The sequence below is a fragment of the Xiphophorus couchianus genome, chromosome 9, assembly GCF_001444195.1.
Source record: "Xiphophorus couchianus chromosome 9, X_couchianus-1.0, whole genome shotgun sequence".
NCBI lineage: Eukaryota > Metazoa > Chordata > Actinopteri > Cyprinodontiformes > Poeciliidae > Xiphophorus > Xiphophorus couchianus.
Genome location: NC_040236.1, coordinates 13,952,415 through 13,964,833, shown reverse-complemented (window position 1 = coordinate 13,964,833; position 12,419 = coordinate 13,952,415). Strand labels below are relative to the sequence as shown.

The 12,419-nt window shown below is 38.4% G+C and overlaps 2 protein-coding genes across 7 annotated transcripts in view; one reads left to right on the top strand and one right to left on the bottom strand.

Annotated features, from left to right (window-relative positions):
* Nucleotides 1-4,831, bottom strand: part of LOC114150800 (disintegrin and metalloproteinase domain-containing protein 10) — a 33,444-nt gene extending 28,613 nt beyond the window's left edge. Inside the window, exons 1-4 of one of the 2 annotated variants that reach the window (XM_028027498.1) lie at nucleotides 4,598-4,831; nucleotides 3,961-4,108; nucleotides 3,114-3,232; nucleotides 2,650-2,802 (exon numbers count right to left, since the gene is read on the bottom strand). In XM_028027498.1, the coding sequence (XP_027883299.1) occupies nucleotides 2,650-2,802; nucleotides 3,114-3,232; nucleotides 3,961-4,108; nucleotides 4,598-4,658 (481 nt within the window). In that variant the 5' untranslated portion in view covers nucleotides 4,659-4,831. The remainder of the gene's footprint in view (nucleotides 1-2,649; nucleotides 2,803-3,113; nucleotides 3,233-3,960; nucleotides 4,109-4,597) is intronic. The other variant, XM_028027499.1, reaches the window with a different exon arrangement.
* A 4,709-nt stretch (nucleotides 4,832-9,540) lies between these two features.
* Nucleotides 9,541-12,078, top strand: LOC114151545 (gastrula zinc finger protein XlCGF57.1-like). Of its 5 annotated transcripts, none has more exons than XM_028028820.1 (3): nucleotides 9,541-9,691; nucleotides 10,104-11,019; nucleotides 11,104-12,078. In XM_028028820.1, the coding sequence occupies exons 1-3, from the start codon at nucleotides 9,628-9,630 to the stop codon at nucleotides 11,645-11,647; spliced, it is 1,524 nt and encodes a 507-aa protein (XP_027884621.1). In that variant the 5' UTR covers nucleotides 9,541-9,627; the 3' UTR covers nucleotides 11,648-12,078. The 5 variants fall into 5 exon arrangements, with proteins under 5 accessions (XP_027884621.1, XP_027884617.1, XP_027884618.1 ...); XM_028028817.1 differs by adding an exon at nucleotides 9,971-10,034 and having other exon boundaries at nucleotides 9,578-9,691; nucleotides 10,104-12,078; XM_028028819.1 differs by adding an exon at nucleotides 9,971-10,034 and having other exon boundaries at nucleotides 9,584-9,691; nucleotides 10,115-12,078.
* The last annotated feature ends 341 nt before the right edge of the window (nucleotides 12,079-12,419 follow it).

The window sequence follows — 12,419 nt, the reverse complement described above, 5'->3', positions numbered from 1 at the left end:
GGAAAAACTCCAGAAACTCTGATAAGATCCTTGTTCTTACAGCACAGAAAGGGCAGCAAAGTCTGAATCATTTCTCAAGCACAGTCAGAAGCAAATGGTGTAGGACTGTGAAAAGTCTTGACACAGTTGTTAAAATAAAGAACTGACAGGTTAGTTCTGAGTTGGATAAAATCACTTCCTTTATTTGCTTATTAGCTTAACGGTGTCGGATACATGGCTACTGCTCTATTCACAAGCCTATACAACATGTCCCATTTCATTTTGTGTTTTAATAAATTATTTAAGCCACTTTTTAGATTAATTGATTATGAAGGATAAAATGAATTATTTTCCTTACAAAATTGGTGCATAAATGTGGATTTGCTTTAATCCTCTCATTGCCAAACAGGGCACAATCTTATATTTGACCTCGTATCTCATTTAAACTATAGAATTTGTTTTAACAAGTTAAATTTATGGCATGTAGCTAATTTTTAAAGCTGTTTTGTATATTTTTCAAATAGTTATGGTTTGAACCAGAAACTTAAAAGCTATTTTTTGGGATCATTTCCCTGTTTGATCACACATTGTGTTAAAGTTTCAACTATGTAGGCATAGATTCAAAATAAAGTTGAAGAATTTGGAAACCCTCTTTATTTTTCACTTCAGCCAGATTTTGCAATATAGCAGAAAAACCATCAGCAAAATTCCCTCAGTATGCTGCTGACACCACCGTGCTCACTTTGAGATTTTAAGTGCAGAGTGAAGTATGTAGCCTCTGTATATATGCCTATGTTCAACAGAGAAAACTGCAAGGACTTAAAACTTCACTGATCAAACACAAATCTTTGATCCCTTTTGTGTAACATCACCATAAGCACGAAGGAGAAAGACTCATTAACGTCTGTGGTCAAACTGCAATGGTGTCGTCTCCTTCATATTGTGACAAAACATTGATAATATTTGATTAATCAGAGATTTTGAATCTTTGACTTCTACTCTCATTTATTCTAGATTCACTATTTTCAACACAATTAATCTCAAGACATTATATCAGAGGATTCTGAACAGAGTTGATAACAGGACTCTTTGTGGTCATAATTAATGTCTAAAATATCTACAAAGAGACTAATTGAGTCAGAGAAAGAGCAATAAAAATATGTTTTGAAATCAGCAAAAGCAATATGTATGAACCCAGTAAATGTTGCTGGACATTAGGAATTTTACTACCAAATGTAGGAAGAACAAGTTACAGCTAACGGCCTACTTAATCTCTATCTATTTTACTGGATAATAACTTCAAAAAAACCACATCTTCCTGCTTAAATTATGTGGTTCCTCTGACTATAGCCTCGTTGTTACTAGTTTTTTAATGTTGATTATGAATACACACTAAAACAATCTGTCCAGGTATCAGGATATTTTTCCAGTAGCCATTTAGTGAACCACATGACATCCAGGCTCCCTCTGGAGAACAAAAGTTCATCAATCAAAACCGAGGGCTCCAGACGACAACCGCAGGAAGGAAAAATGCACACATTATGTCACCACCTAAAGTCCTAATCAAGCATTCTCTGTGGAGGCCCTGATTGTCTACTGTAGTATCACATGGTCAATCTTTCCCAGTTTCCTGCAGATATGTGTGGGTCTGAGGGGAGGGGATGCCGCTGATGAACCAAAGCTAGGTTTTACTACACCTGGCGAAAAGAAGTTGTGGTACGGGTAGAGAGGAAGGCAGACGCAGAGTAGATTGAGGAACAAACGTGGGAGTTGGGGGTGGGGGGAGTTCTGGCACAATCCACACTGCGTTTCCAGTAAAACGCTTTCGTAGAGCTCAGGTTATGCTAACACAAACATGCAGCCAAAGAATCGCACGCACGTACAAGCAGACATGCACTTTTACATTTTGATGATTTCTAATTATTTTCATACGGATAAATCACGAGAACAATTTAAAGTTGGATTTAATTTCAGTTTGTTGTGGAAAGTGTCTCTAAGGTTGTGAAAAGCTGAAGAAGCGCTACTTGTGTCATTCTTCTCATGTTGGTTGTATCAACTCACATTATATATTTTTTCCCTTCTTTCTCTTTATAACTACTTCTGAAATCTCATAGTCTCCACCTCATTCAATAATCTCAGCATCCACATCTTATCTTTTCTTTGGCCAGAATACAAGTGGAGAGAACCTCAAAGCCCATTCAGAGCCCTCTGCAGGCACTGTTGGCACTCTGTAGCTCCTCATACTTCCCAGTTCACTGACCTCTAGTATTGCAAGTTGAACTGGAGCTAGAGGATGCAAGCACTAAACCTAAAGCTAAACAAATATTCACCATTTTACACATTTTGTCAAATAAGATTCTAAGAAAACAAGATGAAGATCTCACAAAAGGCCAAAACATTAAAAGATCTCACGAAGAGTGGGGAAATGTGTTTTGGTCTGCTTATTTCTTTTTCAATGAGACAGTGAAGTATGCAGCAGATCATAAATTACATTTAATGCAGCAAATAGTTTCTCTATGCGTACTTTCCCATCATCTGCAAAGCGTCTGGACACATTCTCCCTCCAGACACACATTGATCAGTCCTGGATGCTGAGTGATAGACGCTGCAGAGCCATTTGGAACCTGAAGCATCTGTAAACGATTTCCCCTTGAATAAAATCAGCCTTACCTAAATCCTCCTCATGGTAGATTATGGAGTGATGATCTGTCAAGCTGTCATATCTGTGCAGAGGCTCTATGTGGTAAGTGCCACTCTGTGTGTGGATGGTTCCCTCAAACTGTCCCAGCATTACAGAGCCATGGCAGGATGACCCATCCTCGCCTGTAAGACAGAGTAATGGGCGATAACAAGGCAGCACCAGAAAAATAGTGAGAGGTAGCAGCCATGTAGGCTGATTTAATGAGTTTAATTTCACAAAGCAAATAGCTGAGATAGGACTTTGTATGTATTGCGTACTTTATGTTAGTAATTGTTAACTTCTCCAACCAGATCCAAGCAATAAAAGAAGTTCAGTGGAGGAGGACTGCGGTATTAAAGTCCAAAAACGCCACTGACTTTAATGTCTCTCTTCATGTGAACTGTCCTGTATTTAGGGTCAGGTAAACATTTTGCAGGCTTCATATCAGACTAACCTTCAACTGTTCCTGAGTATAAGTGGGACAGATCGACTGATGTCGGGCCTTTTTCATCGACCAGCGTGAATTCTTCGGAAAACCCAGCAGAATCCTGTTTCAGAAGCAGGCGGAACGTTCTGATAACAACAAAAACACGAAAGGTTCGCAGATGTGGTCAAAGCCTTGTAGCAACGCCAAGCATGCAAATCAGTTAGCAACTGGGGAAAAAGGGATAATAACAACAATTGCATCTGTTGATGTACAAAAAATGTAGACTGTTTACTTTGAGGCTTCTTTTTCAGAGCAAGATCCTAAAGAGCTGCTTTCCTGGATGTTAGTTGTCATTTTAGTCATTCAAAATCTTGGCTCATCATACAAAATCCAAAAATTTCAGACAGAGCGGGGAAGTTTCCTGTATGCACCTCACATCTGGAATGTGTTGCAACAACGCTTTGAACTTTGTTTATATCAATGGGTTTCACTGTCAGATTCAGTTTTCAGTGTCTAATCTTAATCACTGAAAGTGTTTTTGTCTTGATTTTCAATTGTTAAATCTTTCTGTATTCTGTTGTATAGGATGTGCCTCGATGCCATTGAAAACTAAAGTTCTCCCTCTGTCTTCATCCACAGGGTCTCCGGGTTGAGACACACAGGACACACCAGCATGCACATGCCGTCGTACTGAATGGAGAGACACATTAACCCAACAGTAATGTTTTTGGATTACCCGGAGAGAAGACGCATGCATGGGGAGCTGATGCAGAAGGACCTCCTTTCTGCAAGGCAAAAGTGATACCGACTGCACCACCGTGCAGCCCAGATGAAATAACGAATAGAAATAAAGTGACATTAAATGGAGATTTACCGATTAAAAGCGGTAAAATCCAAATCCAGCGTATATGCCTGAGGCTGTGAGGCTCTCCTGGCTCTTATGTGCTTCTTGTGGAGATCCCCTTTGTCATACGATAAGACTTCGTAATGTTTTATAAAAGGACTGATGCTTATCCCAACACCTGGAGGGAAAAATAGGGAGAAAAAAAATCTGAATTTACATGTATCATCAAGCTGGAAACTTGTTGGAAAATAATATTTATGTCAGTCTTGAAACTGCCGGGCAGATTTGTTTTTAGTCAGCCAGGGAAAAAACCCTTCAAAATAGTTTATTCGCTCCTCTCCATGTTGTTATGGTGGTGGCTTATTGGAGGCATTCTTAAATAAGCATGCACCCGCCATGGATCCTAGCTAAGCTGGTTAAGCACCGTCTGCGCTGTTGACAGGTTTTGCATGTATTTTTCCCCCTGCATTCCTACAAGGACACGTTGCGACATGTCCAGGGCCAGAAGAGGCCAGTCAGCAAGAGTTGAAGCAAAACAATAATTTCATGGACACTGTAACAATGGACACAAATAGAGGTAGATGGACGCAAGTAACAACTTCACTTATTCAAGATGAAGTGTGGGTTAAAACCCACACTCAGACAAACACACGAATCTCCACCCTACCTGTAATCCATTCATGGCAGCTGACCAACAGCAGCATCAGCCAGTAGTGTTGGGCCGCCATGTTCTCCTTAATAAAGTGCTTTTATCTTCTTTTCTTTTTGCATAATTTTTTCTCTTAATCTTCAACTGGTCCCTGCCTTCCTTTCTCATCCCTTTACTCCTGTCTTCTCTGTTCAACAGTCTCATACCTGCGGTCTTACTCCGCTGGAATGTGTCTGGATAGGAGGTTCAAGCCACAGCCAAGCTTGGTGCAATGAACAATCATAATGTGGACGGGCATACTCAGACTTGTTTCTCTGCATGTTACACAGTCATAGGAATGTTTTCGAAAATTAACTTGGAGGAACGCCTTCAAAGAAACAGAAGAAAGTAGAAGGAGATTAGACGTACAATTTTGAAACTATTGTCATTGAATTTTATCTTCCCTTTTATTCTGGCAAATCTCAAAATGTTTTTATGAGAGTCAAATTACCTATCCAATATTTTTTTGGATAGGTAATTTGAAGAAGATTTGTTCCGAATAGTCCGAACACACAGAGAGATCTGTAAAATGTATAACTTACAAAAAGAACATTTTTATGTCCCCATATGTGTATGTTTTATTTCTGTGATCACCTGACTATGCAGGTCGATGCACTACAGTCAGTCTATGAGTGCCACCAAGTGGTAAGATATTTATTTTTTCAATTATTAGAAAGGTTTGTCTCTGTCCTGCTGAGTGAACCACTTTTAAGCAAACAGCATGCTGAGGTGAGATAATGTTTTATCAATGCAGACACAGTGCCTAACGCAGCATGAGATTAGAAGAAGTTATCAGATTATTTCTACATTTGAAAACCATCTATGTACATTTATTAGTGGGGTTGTGTGTGGAGAACATAGAAAATTTTGTTTCTGGTGTGTTCAAATAATCTCTGACTGAGTTGATGCTCAAATTACATATGCTTCATCGGAAGTCTTGTTTACTTGAAGCCTTGTTTCATCGTTCAAGTGCCAGCAAATACACAGTAGAAATAGAGATAAAATATCCATTTTGGATTCAAAGATTTATAGTTTTACTTGTCCAGAAGATGTCATCCAGTCATCACAATCACCATTCAGAAACTATATATTCCAAACTATCAGGCCCTATTCTTCACATGTTTGTTATCCTTAAACATTTTACAACTGACTGACTTCTGTTGTCATGAGAAACTTCACTGGGACACATCTATGGCTTCATAGCAAGTACAAACACGCCTATATTTTAAATCCAATAAAGAAAGTGGTGGTTACGTTAGAAATGAAAAAGTTAAATATTGTGAGTTATTTTTCCCCATATAAACCGCCTCAAGCAAAAAGGCCTCCCACTTGTCTGATTAATAACTGAGGAATTGTGCAAAAAGTGCTTGTAAATGTAATAATAAGGAAGTACTACTTTGTGTTATTCACACTATGTGAAAGATATTGCCTTATTTTAAACTGAGCGTGACTGTTTTGGATAAAAATAATATCCTGAAAGGAGGAACTTTGACATCAGTTGACAGAAGAAGGAAGTGAAGGAAAAAGTAAGACAAAGGTTTTTGACCTCAAATAAATGAAACCGCTTTTCATTCTGCCAGAAAACACAACAGATGTTTTACAGCAATAGGAAGAATATTGCGTCCAATAAAATAAAATGTATGTTTATTCTGTTCTGGGACATATGTAGTCATACATAGGAGTAAGATCGGCATATCTGAACATTTATAGCAGGAGACCATTGTCAAATATTTCCTTTGTCTTGCTTTACTGGCTCGGTGTTGCAGACTTTTGTCTCACAGATCATGCTAAGTACTTTTGATGTTTCTAAAACGATGCTTTGTGTGACATGGGCTCCTTTCTGATGTGTTTATGTGAGGGTGGAAATGTGTCAGACCTAGTTTCCCCACATTAAACGAATTCTTCACTGAAAGGCACTAAATTGCAGCGGCTTGCAATGTAAAATCATCAACACCACAGGCAGCTGAGCTGGACGGTCTTCAAAAACACAACTCCTGTGTCAAAACAAAAAGCAAAAAAAAAAAGATGAGAGCTTCAAAGACTAAGAAAGTCTGATGATGATGTTTATCACACAATGTGCAATAAAACATCCTTGGATATTACATGTTTTCTTGAGAACTGAACAAAGCAAGCTTTGGATGAAGGATTATTGATGTCTCTTGCTAAATTAGGCCAGAAATAAACAGACAAGTTAGGATTTTGGTCTAAGGTTATAGTTTTACGTTTTGAAATTGAGATGATCGAAGGATAGTCACACCTTTGCACTTTCCATTCTTATAAAAGCCCTAAAAAGCTCTTGAAGTGACTTGACATTAAGTTTTTTCAAAGTGCTCACGCCGTCCCCTAAAGAGTGTTGCCCTAAGCAGGGAGTCACATCAAAACAAAACGACCATTGCTCTTGTTGAATACAATATTATGTTATTGAAGCAATCTGGGGCTCAAGCAAGAGATAGACTTTCTTCCACCAAACAATTTGCAGGATTTTTTTTATTCCCTCAGAGATTTACTTGTAATTAATAATTACATGATCAAATGAGGAATATGTACCGGATTAGAAAATCTAGAGTATTTATAAACTTGCTAAAAATGTCATTACACTGTTTACCTTAAAGATCACAAGTCGGCCTGGACAGACAATTTGTGAAGCACACTAAAATTAACCAGAAAAGTTTCAAAGATCAAGGTTAAAGTTTGTAAAAACGTTCTAGATCTTTGGAACAAAATTGTAGCTCTGTTCATAATACAACCTACTTTTAAGTTATGATGAAATTTTGTTTTCCATTTTCACACGATTGAAATTTTTGATAACCAGTTGAATGGACTTGGCTTGTTTTGGATCACAAATAAAGTTATTTAACATCCACATCTACAACGCTACTATTTTCGCACTGTATCAACAAAGGCTGGTGTCCAACCTAGACATATCAACCTCATAACAGATTTAAAACTTGAGACAAGATGTTGGCAGCTGAGAACTTCTATATACGTCATAATACACCTCTCCCTTTTTAGGCTTGGTGTTTTACAGCCTGGTTTAGAGTTTAACCTCCCCCAGCCTTTAATCATTTACTGACAACCCCCCACCCCAAAAAAACCCCTCCTGCTTCAATCTGATTGGCCAAGAAGGAATCACCCGGATCCAGACCATGACATCGCACACTCAAACACACCCACAGCCACACATTTACCCAGCTGCAACCCCCCACACACATAATCACTATGATGTAAAAATGTGATTCTATATTTTAGCATTCAGTGGTTTCATGTAACCTTTTGGAAAAAGGAAATGCATCTCATCATTCATGTTTTTGTTCTTGCTCCACTGATGAGCAATTACAAGTTTGTTTTCAGTTATCTATTTTAATATCTCAAACTACTGTACATACATTTAGCTCTCTCACTTGCACAATGAATACCTGCAAAATATCATTAAAACTTTACCTTTAATATCTGTATTTTCAAGTGCTATGAGATTTCTGGAGGACGTTGACTTCAGACAGAAGGGTGACTGAAGCTCAAGGCTTTTTTAGGAGATGTGATTTTGTCTCAGGCTCAAAAAAATACTTCATTTTTTACACACATTGTAGATTTTTATACAAGTTACAAAATGAAATCCTTGATACATCTGAAGCATTTTCATGTGGAATTTATCACTGCAAATTTTTCAGACATGCCTCGGCGTGAGCTCATGTTACTTTTTGGCAAATACATATTTGCCAGCAAAGAAAAACATCTCTGTAATTGATCCTGTCAGCTCTGGGACCCAGTCCATGTATATATTTTCTGCTCAAAAAAACATGCTGTTGTCTCCTCCTCTCATTCTGCGGGTGGTAAAATTCTCTTGAGGTTTTCGCATCTACTTGCCGATATTTTTCTGTGTTTTTTGGTTTCTTTTGAGGCTAATTCAAGCCAGCACCACTCATGTCATCCAATCTGACTTTCCAAATGTCTGGTATTTGGAGCCACACGAAGATCATGGGACAATTAGTACGACCCAAGATAGTTTTTTTTCCTGCTTCTCTGGGAGTTCACAGGTTATGAGAATTATCAAATCAAATCGTTCTGCTGACACAGCCAAGTGTTAACCCCTTCACAGGCCTGACCTACTTTACACAAGGTCAAGCCTTTCCCTTCTTTTGTATGTGGGCACAGCACAATACCCACCCTGTGGCACACTCATAATGAGCACATTATAGCCGAGGCTTTGACATAGATTTGCCATCCGTCTCTGTCTGCACATCATCTGATTTCTTTGCATGGACTCTGACAGTGAGGAGCGTGGCAGCCATAATGTGGTATTTTACATAATTGTCAGATAGATACTAATATTACATGCTAAGGTATTTCAAAGTTACAACAACTCAATGCTGACCTTCCAAAACTGGCAAATCTGAAAAAAAACGCTTTCATTTCTTTTAAATCTTTAGCTTTGGAAAATCTAAAGGTGAAATATATTTTATAGCCTGATTTTTTTGGAGCACAGCAGGTTTGGAAATAGATTATGATGCAATGCTGCCCCCTAGAGGAAGAAGATGCAAAGAAAGCAACAACAACAAAACACTTGATTCAGGTTGTGTATTTATCTCTAAAGTTTTAAATGCTTAGGTCAGCAATGATTACTATTACTAGCTATTAGACAGACTCATTTGTAAAATGAGTCAAATTAATTTTAAATATAGTTTCTCATACACAGAAAAAAAATTTGTTTTACATTTTCGAAGTAAGTAATTATTTAATCATGATCAAATCTACCCTAAAACAAATTTCCATTCAATTAGACCTCTGGTGATGTTACAATTATAAAACGTTTTTGTCTTTACTTCATCAAATACAACATTTTACAACTTTTGAGAAGATTGTAGTAGTAAAAGCATCTGATCCATAATCCAATCTGGAAGATGGCGGTAGTGCACCAAAAAGTTGTTTACCAACCACAATAAAAAAAAAGAGAAGAAGAAGGCGACTACGCAGACGACAACAAAGACGCATTCTTCTGTCAACCGTGAGAAATGAACCAGCGGGGAAAAGCACTGGAGGCAGATTTCAACCCCAAAGTTCTTCTGTACAGATTAGGTTTGTACGTTTTTATCTCAGTAATGGTTTAGGAACAGTTTTCTGTGGGTACTGGATAGACGAGCCCATTAGAGGGAATGTTATGGATTCCGTGTCTTCCCTTTAACTCCTTTATCTGCTTACACGCACACTGCTGCTGCTTACGTAACCATAATCACACGAGGCTGTCGCCAGTCAGACATAAACAAACTGAAACTGATTGCACTAGCTTTTAGGAAGGGTACAGAATGAGGAGACGAATAAAAACTAAACTGGCGCTGCTGTCTTTGCTTCACCCAGTGTCATCCGTTCAGTTCAGGCCGAAGTCAAACATTTTGGTTTCAGAGCTGCTAACACAGCACATGTATTGTTGATATGAATATAAAGTTGCAGTGGTTTATGATGTACTTAATGATTTTCAATGGTCCTGCAGATGTTCAGCAGATGTTAGTGGTGAAAGAAGATGCTCCGGAAGAACACAGCCTGAGTTTTGACCTGGAGGGTCCAAAGCCCCTCATGCCAGCTTTAAGCGAAGAAGATGAAGAGTCTTTTCTGTTTTCACACCTTCGTCGACACCAAATGAAAGATGGAGAATTTCCAGAAGACCGCTGTGGAGCTGCAGGATCCACTAGAAATCAAGGTTGTGCAGATTACTCCAACTCCTCAGAGACTGAAGTCACTGAGGACCAGGGTGATAATGATGATGATGTAAACAATCAAAGCTTTGAAGAACTGAAGCACTTGCCAGATTCTAGGCCAAAAGCTAAAGACAGGAGAAATGACTGGAAGGGGAGCCCCTCAAGCAGAGGTTCTTCAGTCTCTGTGGATAAAACCAAATGTTTTACAGCAAATAAAAACACAGACTCAATGAGAAAAGGTCAGGTAGAAATGACGTTTAGGTCTGGTCACAATGGTAAAACATGTAATAGAAATCTGAACTCAGAAAGACACAAGCGAACAAACTCAGAACCAAACCAGTTCTGTTGTAAGTTATGTGGACACACATTTGGCTACAAAAGAAATTTAGACTCACACATGAGAATCCACACTGGAGAGAAACCTTTCAGCTGCGATGTTTGTTCAAAAATGTTTAGTAAGAAAAATAATTTGACCTCACACATGAGAATCCACAATGGAGAGAAACCTTTTAGCTGTGATGTTTGCTCAAAAATGTTTAGTCACAAACATCATTTGACCTTACACATGAGAATCCACACTGGAGAGAAACCTTTCGGCTGCGAAGTTTGTTCGAAAGTGCTTGGTCACAAACATCATTTGACCTTACATATGAGAATCCACACTGGAGAGAAACCATTAAGCTGTGATGTTTGTTCAAAAATGTTTAGTAAGAAAAACAATTTGACCTCACACATGAAAATCCACACAGGAGAGAAAAATTTCAGCTGCGAAGTTTGTTCGAAAATGTTTAGTAGGAAAAATACTTTGACCTCACACATGAGAATCCACAATGGGGAGAAACCTTTTAGTTGCGATGTTTGTTCTAAAATGTTTAGTCAAAAATATAATTTGACCTCTCATATGAGAATCCACACTGGAGAGAAACCCTTCAGCTGCGATGTTTGTTTGAAAGTGTTCAGCCACAAACATTATTTGACCTCACACATGATAATCCACACTGGAGAGAAACCGTTCAGATGCGATATCTGTTCGAAAATGTTTACTCAGAAAAATAATTTGACCTTACACATGAGAATCCACAACGGAGATGAACTTTTCAGCTGTGATTTTTGTTCGAAAATGTTTAGTAAGAAAAATAATTTGATCTCGCACATGAGAGTCCACACAGGAGAGAAACCCTTCAGCTGCGATGTTTGCTCGAAAGTGTTTAGTCACAAACATAATTTGCTCTCACATGCAAGAATTCACACTGGAGAGAAACCTTTCAGCTGTGATGTTTGTTTGAAAATGTTTAGTCAGAAAAGTAATTTGACCTCACACATGAGAGTCCACACATGAGAGAAATCTTTCATCTGTGATGTTTGTTTGTAAATGCTTAGTCACAAACATGATTTGAACTCACACATGACAATCTACTCTGGAAAGAAATATTTCAGTTGTGATGTTTGTTTAAAAATGTTCAGGAAAAAAAGTACACTGGGTGGAAACTGAATCATGTTTTAGAGTTTGTCTCCAGATATGTTGTGGTGTTAAAGATAATTTTACTTATTTGTTCATGTCTCTTCCACTTGCTTTTCATTTACATTTAATCACTCTGTCCTTAGTTGCAGGACACTGACTCTGGAGGACCTATAGCTTTAGAATACTTTATTTGTATAGCGGAAGCATGTTTACTTGCTAATTAAATTTTTAGAATTTGGATGTTTAGGTTAAAGCCTGCCTGCTGTGGATGTTTTTTGTTCAATAAAGTAAAATGTCTATGTGCTGTATTTTACTTTCATGGCTTAAATATGCATCATAGTAATATAAAAAAATGGTCTGATCAGATTATTTAAAGATCTAAACCAGGGAAATTCAGAGATCGATGATTGGCTGATGCTTGCATGACAAACTGATCTTATCCACTGACCTTATCGATCTCCACAAAGGTCTGAAAATCAGCCACTGTCCCCTTCTGCTCCGCCGTGATGAGGGATCACTGACAGACCCACCCACAATGTCACGTCTTCATGTGCTCTGTCCGCCTCTGTTGTTGTGTCCTTTGGCAAGACACTTCACCCACTTTGGTCAGAGAGCCCGGTGGTGCCGGTGCAGACGGCACCAGAGCAGC

Coding starts and splice junctions, on each gene's coding strand:
- LOC114151545 (XM_028028816.1), top strand. CDS start 9,628: ATGAACCAGCGGGGAAAAGCACTGGAGGCAGATTTCAACCCCAAAGTT. Junction 9,692..10,103: donor AGTTCTTCTGTACAGATTAG/GTTTGTACGTTT, acceptor ATGGTCCTGCAG/ATGTTCAGCAGATGTTAGTG.